This window comes from Rana temporaria, chromosome 3 (genome assembly GCF_905171775.1).
Source record: "Rana temporaria chromosome 3, aRanTem1.1, whole genome shotgun sequence".
NCBI classification, from domain to species: domain Eukaryota; kingdom Metazoa; phylum Chordata; class Amphibia; order Anura; family Ranidae; genus Rana; species Rana temporaria.
The window spans coordinates 89352816-89369431 of NC_053491.1; the positions used below are offsets into that span (position 1 = coordinate 89352816).

At 42.7% G+C, this 16616-nt stretch overlaps 1 protein-coding gene across 1 annotated transcript in view; it reads left to right on the top strand.

Annotated features, from left to right (window-relative positions):
• Positions 1–16616, top strand: part of SNX1 (sorting nexin 1) — a 73114-nt gene that overhangs the window by 26624 nt on the left and 29874 nt on the right. The window contains exons 4-9 of the mRNA XM_040342921.1: positions 892–985; positions 1901–1944; positions 2596–2737; positions 7027–7105; positions 7235–7310; positions 7396–7509. Coding sequence (XP_040198855.1) covers positions 892–985; positions 1901–1944; positions 2596–2737; positions 7027–7105; positions 7235–7310; positions 7396–7509 — 549 coding nt within the window. The remainder of the gene's footprint in view (positions 1–891; positions 986–1900; positions 1945–2595; positions 2738–7026; positions 7106–7234; positions 7311–7395; positions 7510–16616) is intronic.

A 16616-nucleotide genomic window follows, 5' to 3' on the forward strand; every position in this document is an offset into this window, starting at 1 on the left:
AGAAACGATCAAACATGCTGGTAAATCTGTAGCTAATCTTGGAACTATGTCCTCATGCAAGAGAATCTGTCATTAAACAAAAGTAAGGGGAGCCTCCAAATTAAGAGGTATAATAAAGGAGAAAACTCTTGTTACCCACCCACTCACTAAATAAAGTGGGTCTCTATGGCCAAAAAATAATTGCACATGGCAGAAAGAAAAAATTGCCTTAAGGACCAAGACTGCGAGCCTCCGGGAGGCTCATAGACCTGGTCCTTTAGGCATATTTTTTTTCTGTCATTAATCGCTTGACCTCCAAAAGATTTACCCCTCTTCATGACCAGGTCACCTTTTTGCAACACAGCACTGCATTACTTTAACTGACAATTGTGCGGTTGTGCAACGCTGTACTTAAATAAAATTGTCATTTTTTTCACACAAATGGAGCTTTCTTTTGGTGGTATTTGATCAATTTTTTTTGTCCAACGTTTATCTTTCTGCTTCAATAAAAGAATTGGAAAAACATCAAATTTCTTTGTTATTTTAGACAAATATCTATTCTGATTGGTTTTTGCGAACTTTATAGCGGTTACAAACTATGGGATATATAGTTTGTATACTATATACTGGCTTTGTGATCGGTGGGTGCCGACAGACAGAGTGCCTGGCACCCGCAGGTTGGCTTCTGCAGTGAATAATCACCACAGAAGCTGCATGCCCCCTGCAGGTGTGAGTGCGTTATCTCGTATAAATAGGAGATCCGCACACAGCGGCCACCCTGTAGCCGTGAAATATGGCATGTAAGGGGCGAGGAGTGGTTTAAGCGGAAGTTCCACTTTTGGGTGGAACTCCGCTTTTAAGTTGGTCATAAGTGCATGTAAATTAAATAATTGATTTATTTGTGGTTCTTAGTTAGAAGAAGAGGAGGAGGAAGAAGAAGAAGAAGAAGAAGAGGAGGAGGACCAGTTTGAGCTTAACATCAATATCACAGACCCTGAGAAGATTGGTAAGCATTTTTTCAAAGTGACTAATTATATTCTGTGTAACATGTGGTTAAATCTTGTATCCTCCTGAGATGTCAGGCAACCTAATTTAACTTATCCAGCAGCACTTGGTAAACAGAAATATTCAGCCTCTGTCTTTCAGTGTTTTGACATTTTGTTTTTTTGCAGCCTTACCTTTTTTGCTTCAATCATTCTGCCTGTAAATGTTCTGAAAAATATAAATACAGTAAGACCTTGGATTGCGAGCATAATTCGTTCCAGAAACATGCTTGTAATCCAAAGCACTTGTATATCAAAACAAATTTCCCCATAAAAAAATGGAAACGCAAATGAATTTGTTCCATAACCATTTCTTATAGGTCCTTCAGTATATAGTCCATATAAATAGATTATAGCAATGTAACTATAAAATGTCTATCCACAAGGGGATTAAAAGCAAAATCCAGCAGGAGTTACAAGGTATAAAAGAGGAGAGGCGCCTCTAAGTGTAGCAATATGTTGCTAAATGTTGTACCTTCATTAAATGTAATCATTAGGGATGAGCTCTGGTGTGTTCGCACAGTCCACGTACAGAGCCTGCCAGGAAGACCGCACGGCACTGCGCTAATCACAGGCAGGGAGACATTGTCCCGATGCTTGGCTGCAGAGAACGGGAAATGTCTCACTGCCTGTGATTAACGCAGCACCGTGCCGTCTTCCTGGCGGGCTTTGCACGGGGAGTGCGAACACACCGGAGCTCATCCCTAGTAACCATATTGAAAATTCAATATTTTACAGCTTAATGGCCAACAAGGCACAGCTAATAAACAGCTCTACTGATATTATTTTTTTTTAACAAGAGAACTGATATTTTAATCAATGTTTGATACTTGAAACGATTACTGTGCTAGAGTAATAACTGCAAATTTTATCCTCAGGTGATGGCATGAATGCATATGTAGCTTATCAAGTTTCAACCCGGGTAAGCAGCAGAATTCCAGGTTCTCCAATATAAAGTTCTAGTTAAATTTCCACTTTGCAAAAGTGTTGTTTTATTTTAAATTACACAATTCTTTATGGTTGTGTTTTTTCTTAAATTGAGCATATGGCCTATGCTCTATTTTGTTTTTTACTCACCACTTTTTAATTTTTGTATTCATTCATCATTTGTTCAAATTTTTTGAATAATGTATAATTTTGTATCTTTAACCTTTACTATGTGAACATACCTTGCACTTTTATTTACTTGCACTGGTAGGCATCCTTAGTTACTGTAAGGCTGTAAAAACGCATATGCATTTTTGACATGGTTTTTACCGCGTTTCCAGTGCATTTTGCACCTGTGAAAAAGAACGTGTCTCAAAACCTGCAACAAGCAGGGCTTTGAATAACACAACAGTCTTGCAACTTACCAATGTGAACCGCTCCATAGGATTTAATGCCCATGCATTTTTCTTCCACTTTTTTTTAACACACTAACGGAAGAAAAACTGATCAGTGTAAAAATGGCCTGAAATTTAATTTGTAAAATGGACAGTTGAGCAGTTTGTAACATTATTAATCTGAGTAATCGCATATGTGTATTTGATTTCCCCTCAATTTTTATTTTATTTTTTCCCTTTTACTATACCAGACCAATTTACCAATGTTTCGGAGCAAAAATTTCACTGTGAAGAGAAGGTTCAGTGACTTCTTGGGCCTGTATGAGAAGCTGTCAGAGAAGCATTGCCAGAGTGGGTTCATTGTCGCTCCACCTCCTGAGAAAAACCTCATAGGTAGGTAGTGGACACTGGAGAACATTGTGTTTCCAATATTATGTTTTAGATTTAAAAAAAATGACATCTTGTTTGCAATGTAATGATCCCATTCTGTCGTAGTCTGTGTTTTTGTAGTCCGCAGCTCTAGAATACAAAGTATTAGTAAAGAGACTTCAAAGAGTGCAGTGAAATGTGTGCAAACATCTGCCTTCAGAAGGAGAAAGTCAGTTATGTATGGCCAGACAAAGCCCAACTATCTCTGGGTAGGTGTTCTAGTTCAGCAAAGGCCGTGCTATGGTTTTAAAGCTTAAGTTCAGCCAAAATCACAAATGGAAGTATCAGAACAAGGGACATACAGTGAGTAGGATGTGTCCCTTGTGTTGAAAACAGTAAAAATCATCCTTTGTTCTTTAACTAAATAAATAGAACACGCATAAGGGAGCCGCTTTACCCACCTAGGAATTTTCGTTTGTTCAGATATGTGATCTACACAGCTCTGCCACACAGTACAGTGCCCTCTGGTCAGGCAGGAGTCCTGATCTTTCTGCGAAGATGTTTAGTAACACTTATTGCTTAATCCGGGGGGCCTGTACAACTGTAAGTCAAAACACCCCTAGCAGTGCACAGCTAAAGATTGGTGGTTGATGGTTCGGAATCTAGAAAGGTTGAATTCTTCCTTTTCAGGTATTGGAACCACTGATGCCATTTGGTTTGAGGACTTGGTCTCCACAGGAGTGAATACTGCCCATAGATATCTTGGAGAGTTTGGCCAGTACGCCTTGCTCTAGATTATGGTACAAACCAGTTGTAGGTTCTATCCGGAAAAGCCTCTGGAGGGGCATATATATCGACCACCAGGAGTAATGCGGCTCAGGAAGGTGTACCTCTCTATCATCTGTGCATATTCCTGGTATAGACAAGCGGCAGGGGGAACTCTGCAGTGACTATGCTAGATTCCAAGTAGGGTCAGGTTGTGTCTGGGACGAGGGTCCCAGTGGTAATAGGGGTTAATGCACTGGTAACACCTTAGAGACCAGTTCTCCCCTATTTGACGATTTCCCTCTGTTTCGACTTCTGCCACATCTTTTGTGAAGTATCCGTAAGGGGGTAACACTGATAATGTTAGCCGAATTGGCCCAGGAGGGCTTGGTACACTGACATAGCGGGAACTCGTGGTCTTGAGTTCTGTATCTCAGCACTGTTGAGCCCCTGGAAGTCGGCTTCGGGGAACTTCTATTACAGGACTTGGAAATATTTTTTGCCTGGGATGAAGCCAGGAAGTGGCACCCGCAGAAATATGTGAGTGGGAGAGTTTTATTTTTCTTTCTCCTGTCGGTAAGGGAAAGGAGATTGGCCTTAACCACTTCAGCCCCTGAAGATTTGGCTGCTCAATGCCCAGGCCATTTTTTGTGATAGGGCATTGTGTCACTGTAACTGGCAATTGCGTGGTCGTGTGACGCTGTACCCAAACAAATTTTACTGCTTTTTTATTTTTTCACATAAATAGAGATTTCTTTTGGTGGTATTTGATCACCTCTGCATTTTTTTGCTATAAACAAAAGTACAGCAACAATTTTGAGAAAAATGTCCTCAGTTTAGGCCGATATGTAGTCTTCTACATATTTTTGCAAAAAATTTTGCAATAAGCATATATTGATTTGCGCAAAAGTTATAGCATCTACAAAATAGGGGACAGACTTATGGCTTTTTTTATGAGAGAGAGAGAGAGAGAGAGAGAGAGAATACTTTGTATGAACACATGATCTGTCTCCTCACCCCCTGAGAGAACCAGGATCTATGTGTTTACACACAAAGATCCTGGTTCTTGCTCTGTCACGAGCGATTGCGGGTGCCTGGCAGTCATTGCGTCTGCTGGGTACTTGCTCCGGCGTAGTTAAGGGTCAGAGTTAGTCCCTATACGTTTTTTTTTTTTTCCCCAGAGGCCATTGTTTCCCACTCCTTGATTCATACTGTGTGTAACATAGACAGTCTCGCCTGTCAGGCCATTCTTGTGTCCTTATGACTGGAACTGGATTGCTCATGCAGAGGCCACTTTTTGAACCAATCGGGGGATTCTGTTGGTCCTTTATGTCGGAAAGTGGCTTCTTTGTTGGCTATCGCTTCACTAAATGGAGTGTCAGAGTTGGCTCTTTCATGCAAGGAGCAGTTCTTGGTCTCGCATCATAAGGTGCTGTTGCATCCTGATCCATTTTTTTACCTAGAATTGTCTAGATTTCACTTGAATCAAGACAATGGGGGTTATTTACTAAAGGGAAATCCACTTTGCACTACAAGTGCAAATTGCACTTGAAATTGCACTGAAAGTGCAGTCGCTGTACATCTGAGGGGTAGATCTGAAATGAGGGGAAGCTCTGCTGATTTTATTCAATCGTGCAAGCTAAAATGCTGTTTTATTTTTCCTTGGGTGTCCCCCTCGGATCTACAGCGACTGCACTTCCAAGTGCAATTTCAAGTGCACTTTGACAATTGGAATAAGTATACAGACACTTTTTTTTTTTATATACTAGCGTCTGACCTTGCGGCCCATTTTAAAGTTGTATTCGTGGACACAGAGGGGCCTCTCAACAGCGCCAGTCGCCGTGGTAATTTGGACTGCTGTGTCTGCGTGAATGGAAGACCGAATGAAAACGTTCTGTTTGTCCTTCTTTCTCACAGCAAACAATTCGTTGGACCTCAAGCAGGCTCTTTTCCCACCGACAAAGTTGGGTTGGGGGGAAGCTCTGGCGATTAGATTGCACGTTGCCACTTGCGCCAATTTGTAATTAAAAGTGGCATGCTTGTATAAAAATTGTCTACATATAAATGGAACAACTGAACTAGAGTATATGTAGAATACACGCAAGTGATGTGGCGAGTGCGGTTTATTTTTCTGTCTGCTTTTGCTATCATTGTACTAACCACCTTATTGGATAAATGTGGCAATTTTGTTCTTGGGTGGAGTTTGTACAGATATAAATGTTTTTTACCTTTTTACAATTTTAACCTTTTCCTTACCGGGCTATAGCAATATGACGTCCTTTCCCTTCCGGCCATCTAGGGGGTGCGCGTGTGCGCTACTGGCGGCCCCGCACATGACCCTGTGTACACAGATCACCTCCTGTCAGAGGTGAGGAGACCGATGTGTGTTCGATGTGACCGATGTGTGTTCCTCTGTACTGGGAACACACATCGGTCTCCTCCCCTTGTGAGTCCCCCTACAGTTAGAATCGCTTAATAGGGAACATATTAACCCCTTCAGTGCCCCCTAGTGTTAACCCCTTCCCTGCCAGTCACAGTTACACAATAATCGGTGCAGTTTTATAGCACTAGTTGCTGTATAAATGTGAATGGTCCCCCCAAAAATGTGTCAAAAGGGTCCAATATGTCTGCCGCCATGAATAAGCACTAAGTCAGTGCGAAACGTCGGTTATCCTCCTGTTTCTGTTGCTGTGATCTGGTATGTTTTGCTGTTCGTTTAAATAAAGACAACCTGTTTGGTTTGGAGTGCGGCCATCCATCCTTCATTTTACGCCCATGCTTGCCTAGTGCACTGCCAGCACCCTTGGAATCCTACACCTGTGTATGACCCTATAGCAGACCCACCTTGAGCGGTGATTTTCCTTCTTCTATGTCTGCCGCAATGTCACGGTCACAATAAAAAAATTGCATATCGCCGCCATTACTAGTAAACAAATAAAATAAAAATAAAAAATGCCATAAATCTATCCCCTATTTTGTAGACGCTATAACTTTTGCGCAAACCAATCAATATACGCTTATTGCGATTTTTGTTTTTTACCAAAAATATGTAGAATACGTATCGGTCTAAACTGAGGGGGAAAAAAAAAATTGATATTTATTAAATCAAAAATAAACTATATATATATATATATATATATATATATATATATATATATATATATATATATATACAAAACTTGTCGCAATTGTCATTCAAAGTACGACAGCGCTAAAAACTAAAAATTGGTCTGGGCAGAAAGGGGGTGAAAATGCCCTGTATGGAAGTGGTTCAATTTGCTAAGGCTAGTGCTGAAACGCGTTGTTTTTTTTGTTTTTATTGTCACTATTATGTAATCGATAAACATGCTACACGGATCACACTGTTGCCGACTCCATCTGTCTATTTATCTTGGTCTCATGCATGAAATGGCCTGGCAAGCTGGATTTTGCCTGTATCCTTGTGTTTGATACATGCTGTGTAGAGAGTATAGGTACAGATATTTAGCAGTTTGCCTGATTCACATATGTGAACCTCCTCCATTATATGTCTATTATACTTTATTCAGGTATGACAAAAGTGAAAGTTGGGAAAGAGGATTCCTCTTCAGTTGATTTTTTGGAGCGAAGACGAGCTGCTCTGGAGAGGTAAGAAACCTAAATTTTAGTATAGCGACATCTATTTCTTGGTCATAGAAGAGGGACCTCTGACGACTTTTATATTCGAGGTTGTCACATTGATGGATTGTATATAAACCATCACATGGTCTGCCACAGGTACCTGCAGAGAATTGTCAGCCACCCAACACTATTACAAGACCCGGATGTTCGTGAATTTTTAGAAAAGGATGAGGTAATTTTTTTTTTTTTTTTTTATTAGGTTAGAGTGAAGAATGTTTTGCAAGAGGTAAAAACAAGTGGCGTTTTTCTCTTTTTAGCTTCCTCGTGCTGTCAGCACTCAGGCTCTGAGTGGAGCTGGACTCCTCAAGATGTTCAATAGAGCTACTGATGCTGTCAACAAAATGACCATCAAGATGAATGAATCTGACGTTGTAAGTACCAAATTGGTCCCTTTAGACATTTTTCCTGACCACTTAGAGCAGTAAGATCTAAAATAGGTTTATTTTTTGTAGAAGTTGAAACAAAAGCTGAGCACAATTCTCCCTGCTGTGTCTTACCTTCACTCTTGCTATAAGGCCCCTTTCACAAGGGGCAGATCCACTTAGCGGGAGATCACTCCGTTAATGAAACAGGACGGGAGTTGTCAGAGCCCCGCTGATTTTCTATGGGACATCGGATGAAAACTGACGGCATTTCCATTTTCATCTGATCCGCTAGACGGATGGCTGAACGTATTGCCATACGTCTGTTTCTCCGCTGACATCCACCTGTCAATAGGTGCTCCGCTCAGATCCACCTGAAAAATGGACAGGCGGATCCGAGTGGGCTTATCGTGTGAAAGGGGCCTTATGCCCTCGTACACACAACCGGGCCGTGTGTATGCTCCATGGCAGGCAGTTTTCCCAGCGGGGAAAAATGAGAACGTATTTTTTTTTTTTTTTTTTTTTCTGCCGCGATTCCCGGCTGTCTTTTTCCCAGCAGTTTTCCTATGGGAAACACTGCGGTGGAGCATACACACGTTCGGGTTTTTTTTTGTTTTTTTTTCAAATAACAAACGTGACATACTTGCCTCCACTGTGCAGTTTGTTTTACAGAGTGGCCACAAACACCATCTTCTGGCGTCCCCCAGTGGCTCTCGCGGCTCCTCCCCGCATCAGATAACCCCCTAGGAGAAGCACTCTCCCCTGGGGTTACCTTGTGGGCATGCTCCCATGTCCAGGATTTGTCGTCCATAGCCACCGAATGCAGGACTCGGCCCCGCACCCCGGTGCCCGCGTCATTGGATTTGATTGACTGAGGGGCTGGGGGGGGGCGGTCACTGCCAGAAGTTTTTTCACCTTAATGCATATCTCACCTTAAACCCACCACAAACATACACAAACTGAGCATATGCTGTAGAAATGCATATGCGGAAATTACCTTCTCTGATTAAGTTATAGATTAATGAATTTATTTGCAAAAGTTTACTTTTCCAGTAACCGTAAAACTTAGCCATTTACATATAAAGAAAAGGCAAACAGACAGAGTTGCCCAAGGACCATACCTATGAGCCACTAGAGTCTGGTTACACAGTCAAGAGATTCAACAAATATATATTGAAAACTGTGTCAATTTTATTGTAACAAAACATATTCAAATTGCAACATTAAAATATTAAATGGAAACCACCCTCCATCACCAATAAAAAAAAAAAGACAAAGTTGTCTATTATAAACCAAAAATTATGCGCCAGACACCACACTTTATACATGCATATACACAGCTCATACATGCCCAATAGAGCTATACAAATAGCAATAAACTTGGGGGAACTATGTAATAAGTGGACTCCCTGAAAAATGACTCTGACCTGACAGAGCGGCAACATGGAAAATAAGAAACCCCCAAGGACACAATGACGGGTCACTGTAGGGTCAACAAATCATTTATGGCTACCACTACGCCCTTGTCACGAGTACATGGGTGCAGAAAAAATGCCTGGTGATTGACTAAATCACAGGTGAAAAACCCCCTAAGGCCTCGTACACACGATAGGTTAAACATAGGACAACGGTCTGATGGACCGTTTTCATCGGTCAAAACCGATCGTGTGTGGGCCCCATAGGTTATTTAACCATCGGTTAAAAAAAAGCCAACTTGCTTTAAATTGGAACCGATGGATTCCTAACCGATAGGACAAAACCGATCGTTAGTAGGCACGACCATCGGTTAAAAATTCACGCATGCTTGGAAGCATTGAACTTCGTTTTTTTTCAGCACGTCGTGTTTTACGTCACCGCGTTCTGACACGATCGTTTTTTTAACCGATGGTGTGTAGGCGCGACCGATCGTCGGTCAGCTTCATCGGTTAACCGATGAAATCGGTCCGTTCTCATCGGATGGACCGATCGTGTGTACGCGGCATAACTGTACGTTGCTGTGTTAAAGGGGTTGTAAAGGTTTGTTTTTTATTTTCTGTTTCAATGATTTTTATTTGTTTTTCAAGTAAAGATTATATGCGTCAACACAGAGAGCAGCGAACAATCCTCGCATGCTCTGCACATAGTAAGTCGTAATTAAAAAAAAAAAAAAGGGGGAAAGGAAAGTAAAACAAAAAAAGGGGGAAAACAGAGAAAAAAATAAATAAATAATAAAAAAAAATATATATATATATATAATTTCAATCATAACAAACAAAAGTAAGAGGGAAAATGATACTGGGTAACATATGAGCAGGCATCCAAGCATATAGACAATATCACAGTACAACAAATGCTTGCTATACTAAATATAGAACCATTATTGACCCAAATTGAGGGATGGATCCTGAATTGCGGCCCCTCTACATAACATAACTAATACTGAAGGCCAATCAATGACCAATATTTAGATATTGAAGTCCCTCGGAGCCCAAATTCTCCATCAGACAACACATTTTACAGATAGTTAAGATAGCTGAGTCACTTCGTAGGATTCAGGTTCGAGTAAACTCACAACTAGAGGATCTGGGCAGCTCAAAATCATTGTTTTTTATTTTCTTAATGGGTTCCTTTTAAGCTAGTGCATTGTTGGTTCACATACCTTTTCTTTAGATTTTCCCCTTCTAAATTTTTTTTTCTTTTGTCTAAATTTCTCACTTCCTGTTTCTCCTCAGTAAGCTTGCCCCCATCATCTGGCTAGGGGTTAGTCAGCCACAACAGTTTACTGAGAAGGAACAGGAATTGAGAAATTCAGACAAAGAAAACGAAGAAAAAAAACATTTGGAAGGAAAAGGTTAGTGAACCAACAATGCACTAGCTTAAAGGAACCTATTTAGAAAATAAAAGACAAACCTTTACGACCCCTTTAACAAACTGGACCATGGAGACTGTGCTGCTGGTTAAAAAAAATAGTTGAATGGGCCAATCTATCTGCGCTTAACTCCAGTGTGATGGACTGGACTGTACATGACAATGTGATTGTAGGTCAGAAAGTGAATATCGGGCGATGAGCACATGGAGCGGTCTAACAAGCAGGACAAAAGCAGCAAATAAATATGCAGTGTAGAATGCTGCACCGGTACACTAGGAGTGGAGGAAATCAGCCGGGTGGATGGATCACATGGCAAGGACCAAGTCCCGCCTCCATGCTCAATGATGCAAGGTGCAATGGCCAGATAAGTTCATCATACAGTGTAATGTATAGATGTATGTCTCAAACCTGGAGGTTTTCTTTCATCGGAGAACACTGCTCAAAGCTGCTCCGGAAGAGGTTAGCAGAATATGACTAAGTAGTGCTGTGCATGTTGGCTAAACAAGATGACTGTGCTTTGATATCTGTGTGCATATAATAGCAGATGTTCTGATTTGGTAAACGATCACGGCACACAGAAAATTGGGATGGCTGCGTTCCACTCCACGTGTCTGGTTGTATGCTGGGGTGATGCCGCGGCTCCCTGGGTAGATGGAAAAGTAAAGGACGTGCTTAGTAATGGCTGGCATGTGCCTACATGATGTCAACACATTTCACTGGAAACCCAGCTTCTTCAGGATGTAGCGCCCCCTAGCTGGGACGTACTATGACACCACCTGATCCAGCCCCTAAACAAACTTAAGGGGGAACTGAACTCTTTTTAAAAGTACATAAGCTCCATTAGCATATACTAATTTAAATACAAATTAAATAAAAAACAATCACGTACCCTGACCCAATTAGAGTAATGCAAAATAACATAATGGCTAAACTGAATAAATACAGAAATAGACACCCAAAGAAAATAGAAAAGGCAGATTGTGGGCTTACAGTAGATCAACATCTTAGACGCTTGAGGATCATTTATACAAGAAAGACTTGTAGATTAAAAAGGGAACTGCAGTCTGCTCACGTAATAAAAACATCTTTGCCATTGGGAAGCTTCCCTCCAACCACTTTGCATATTTTATATATACTGTGATTCTGTACTTGCCAAATATGCTGCAGAAATCTCCCTCCACTGAGTCTGGCTTCAGCCATTTTAACTGTGGGCAGCTAAAGCGGCTGCCTGTTCAGTTCCAGGATTTACATAGGCGCACACCTCCAGCTCTGCAGCTCTCTTTTGCCCTCTTATGGCAAACTTTCAGGAGAGAGAGAGAGAGAGAGCTGTGCATGATTTCATAAGCCTATGCTTTTTACGAGACAACAAAAGGAAGTGGGCTGTATAATGTATTTACTGACAGAAAAATGTTTTACTATCCAAAGTTAAAACAAGGGCAGAGGATTTAATAGATGGACAAATGGAAAAAAATTATTGAAGTTCCGTTTTAAGCTCTTTATTCAAGACCAAAGGCAAGAGAATATTTAATTTTATAGATTCAGAACTTTTCCTTCTTAAGGAGGATCTTATCAAAGTCCCCACGTCTATTGCTAAATATGAGGGCATAGATGCCTTTCCCTTTAAGGCCTCTGGCACTTGATGATCTTGAAGAAAATGCTGTGCCAGAGGACTCTCAGGTTCCTTCTTCTTAATATCCCTGAGATGTTCACCGATGCGTAACTGGCGGTTTCGTCTTGACTATGTAAATTTTATTCCATGGGCACTCTATGCTATAGAATAGATCGCACGTGTAGTGGGTACGTTTGATCAAACTTTTGATGGAGTAGACAGTCGAGCCATCCGCATCAGTGAACGTCCCCGTGCGTTGATTCAAGATCTCCCTTAATTTACACTATTGAACGCCATGCTGTTCATGAATTGTATTGGTTCGTGATGTTTATCCTGAGTAGTCAAACGTGAGGGCTTATCACCCAGCAGGGACACTCTGTCTCTTCTTAAGACTTTCCCTTTGGCCTTTATTAAGATCTTTTGGGGGTAACCACTTTCTTCAAATCTGTCATACATTTCCACAGCCTCCCTTTTTTTTTTTTTTTTTTTTTTTTTTTTTTATCCGTTTGTTTAGTGCAATTTCTTCGAATCCATAGAAATTGACCCGTTGGAATCTCCTCAATTAAAGGGGTTGTAAAGGTAAAAAAATATTTCCCTAAATAGTTTCCTTTACCTCAGTGCAGTCCTCCTTAACTTATTTCTTCTGAGAAATCCTCACTTCCTGTTCTTCTGTCTATAACTACACACAGTCATGCAAGGCTTTCTCCCTGGTGTGAAGAAAGCCTCTTGAGGGGGCAAGCAGGAGTGTCAGGACGCTCACTAACGCACAGCTCCTTTCTCTATTTGCAAAGAATAGAGCGTCCTGGCCCTCCTGCTCGCCCCCTCAAGAGGCTTTCTCCACACCAGGGAGAAAGCCTTGCATTACTGCGTGTAGTTAGACAGAAGAACAGGAAGTGAGGATTTCTCAGAAGAAATAAGGACATTTAAAAGCAAAATGGTAGGATGAGGTAAGTGAAGGAGGACTGCACTAAGGTAAAGGAAGCTATTTAGGGAAAACATTTTTTTCCTTTACAACCCCTTTAAGGCCTTTTGGGTGGAAGCTGTCTACCCGCAATAACATGATTGCAGCCATTGGCTTCCGGTACACTGAGGGCACTACCCTTTTTTTTTTTTTTTTTTTTTTTTGTGATCTGGAGCTCCAGGTAGGGAATTTCAACTTGATCAAAACTATACGTTAATCTAATATTTTAATCATTCATTCAAATTCATTTCCTCCATAAATTTGTGCAATTCCTCTTCCCGGCCTCTCCAGATCACCAGAATATCATCAATGTGTAACGTACCCAGAGGGCAACTGACTTGGCAAGCGATGATAGTTTATAGGCAACCGTTTCCTCCCACGTGCCTTAATGTAAGCATGTGTAGGATGGTGCCTATGGGGCTCCCATGGATGTAAAACTTGGCCATTTGCCCCAAGTCTCCTTGCTATCCAGGTTTGGGTCTCTCAAAATGCGATGGCATCTTGGGAGACCCTGTGTAAGTGTGCCTAGCCTGTGAAATGCTTAACCCTACGCTAATACTTCATTTGTGTGTGGAAGCGTTCAAAACATTTGCCAGTGCAAAGACCAGGATTGTCAGGACAGCGGGGAAAATAACGGGTGTCACACCTATATCCCGGCTTGCTACAGACACGACATCTTTTTTGCGGGGCTCATTGGGTAGGGGTACTCTCGAGGACATAAGAAAAATGCCTCAAGCAGTCGGCTTACTGCATTTGGTTGGGACTGGTGAGGTGCAGAACCGCCTGGTTACGGGAGTTCTAAGATGATCTCATCTTGGAATTTAAGGAAGGATCCAGTCCGTCCTAGAGCTCTGTATATGACATGAACGTTCAGTAAAGCCAATTGAAATAAGTACAGAGACACTTTTTTGCACCAGCGTCTCGCCTTACGGGCAATATGATACGGTGCTATCAACTGGTCGTTGAGGTCCACCCCTCCCATATTTTTGTTATATTGGTGAACACAGAGGGGTTTCTCCACAACACCAGCCGCCGTACGAATTTGTACTGTCGTGTCTGCGTGAAGGGTGGTAAGAACAAAAACATTCTTATTGTCCCGCCACTTCACAGCGAGCAAATTATTACACATGCTCCAATCTGATGATCAAACAAGTGACTAAAAAGTGGCACGCTCGTGTAATAATGTCCACGTATAAGTGGTACCCCTTTCCGAAAAAGGGTGACACAAAGTCCCACACAATCTTGCCAGCGCTCCCTATGTAATCTGGGCAGTCCTCCAGCTCTACCTGACTATCTTTGCCCTCATAAACCTCCATGTATAGCCTGTTGCCCTGTCACAGAGCTTATAGAGCTTGACCCAGTATCTGGCACGCTTGCTGGGAAGGTACTGCTTGAAGGACAAGCGGCCAGTAAATTTAATTAGGGACTCGTCAACGCGGACAACTTGATGGGGATTATACAAGGCTGCAAAACGTTCGTTGAAGTGGTTTATGAGGGGCCGAATTTTGTAGAGCCGGTCGTATTCAGGGTTTTAACGTGGTCGACAAAGTTCATTGTCATTGAAATGCAAGAACCGCAGGATAGTCTAGTATCGTTTCTTGGCCATGGAAGCAGAGAACACGGGCATATGGTCATGTGGACCAATAAGTCCGCAACTTCGGAAATTTGTGTATGCCCATGTTGAGGCCCAGAAAGGTTTTAAATTCGGAAACCGTAAGTGGTTTCCATTCTCTGGCAAGGACGGACTGGGCATTAGCGGCGATGTGATTACCAGCATATAAATTACTCTGGTCCACCATAGATCTATAGAGATCTTCCGTGAAAAACAGCGAATAAAAATTAAGTGGCGTAAAATCAGCTGTTTCCACCTGAATACCGGGTTGGTCAGTGAATAGGGGAAGTACGGGTTCTGCAGCAGTGGTGGGGACCCAATCAGGATAGGCGAATTCTGCAGGAAGGGCACGACGGGCCTGTCTTTGTCGTCTTCTTTGTGGCAGCGGGACACTACTTGTGCTTGCCACCTCGCCAGCTTGAACTGCACTTATGGAACTTGCCACGTCACCACGTGATACTGCAGTGCTGGATGAACGACCAGGGTGTACTAGGCCGCTGGTGCTTGCCAGTTCACCAGAAGGAATAGCGGCGCTAGTACTGGCTCTCTGCTTCATACAAGGGTCCTGCGGTTCTTGCTCCTCAACAACATCAGAATGGGGTCGGGTACACCTGCCCTTAGCAGGGACCACAACTTGGTCGACAGAGCTATCTGACATGGAGCCGCTGTCTTCTATGGGGATGTATTCTGAGTCAGAATCTGACAGATGCGTGACCTCCTCTTCACTATCTGTCATGCTCAGAAAATCGTAGGCCTCTTTACTAGTGTACATTCGCTTTGCCATGGGCTCTAAATTTAGTGGTACACTAGTAAGAATTCACAGGTAAAAAAGCACCTGATCTGTCGGCAAATGTAGAAAACACTTCCAAAAAAAACTGTTAGCGATCGCAGGGATCAGGCCTGTCTCTGCGAACGCTGCAGTTATGTGTGTTGTGTTTTGTAAGTGACAGTGATCGATCGATGCTGCACTTGGGTGGGCGGAGGGGCAAAACGCAGGTGCTAGCGGGTATCTGGGCTGATCCCGCTAACTATGCGTTTTTGGGAACCCTTAACTGCTGGGTAGGCTAGTATAGATGAGATACTATACCACTAAGGGGGGTGTATGCTTTGCGCGTGGGTGTAAGCGTTACTGGCACTAACCTTGCGCTGCCTGGGGCGACGCAGACACTGACTGACGCTAACATTTTATTGAGATCACCCGCCGGGCGATCAGGGGGCTAAACCTTTATTGGGTTATACACGGCGGGTGCCCTGATGCTATAAACAGCAAACTAACTTATCAGCGTCACCCGTAACACTTATACGGTGATCACTGGTGAAAGGGTTAATTAGGGGGCAATCGGGGGGTTAAAACCTTTATTAGGTAATATATGGGGGTACCTGACGCTATATAAAAACCTGGCGGCAAACCTAAATAACTAACTGGCTAACCAGTGTCACCAGTGACACTTATATGGTGATCACTGGTGAAAGGGTTAACTCTAGGGGCGATCGGGGGTTAAAACCTTTATTTAGAAAATGTATGGGTGTACCTAACGCTATAAAAACCTGGCGGCGAACCTCAAAAAATAACTGGCTACCTAGCGGCACCAGCGACACTAATACAGCGATCAGAAAAACGATCGCTTAGTGACACTGGTGAAAGCGTTAACTGGGGGGCGATCAAGGGGTTAAACCTTTATTAGGGGGGGTAGGGGGCTACCCTGGACCTAAAGGGGCCTAAAGCTAATGTCCCTGACACTTTTTACTGTCACAAATGACACTAAATGCAGTGATCAGTAAATAAATGATCACTGCAATCAGTGACACTGTGACTGGGGGCTTGGGGGGGGGGGGTTAGTGTGCCTATGTGTACCTGGTGTCAGTGTGCTGTTGGGTGCAACTCACTGTTAGATGTCTTCTCTCCTCTCGCCGGACAAAAAGACTGCCACGAGGAGAGATGACATCACTTCCTCCTGCCTGTGTTTACGTTCACAGGCAGGGGAAGCAGGTGATTCGCTGGGAGCGATCGCGAGGGGGTGGCCAGAAACGAATGGCCGCCCCCTCATCTTGGATCCCTCCCACAGCAAACTGGACAGCCGCATGT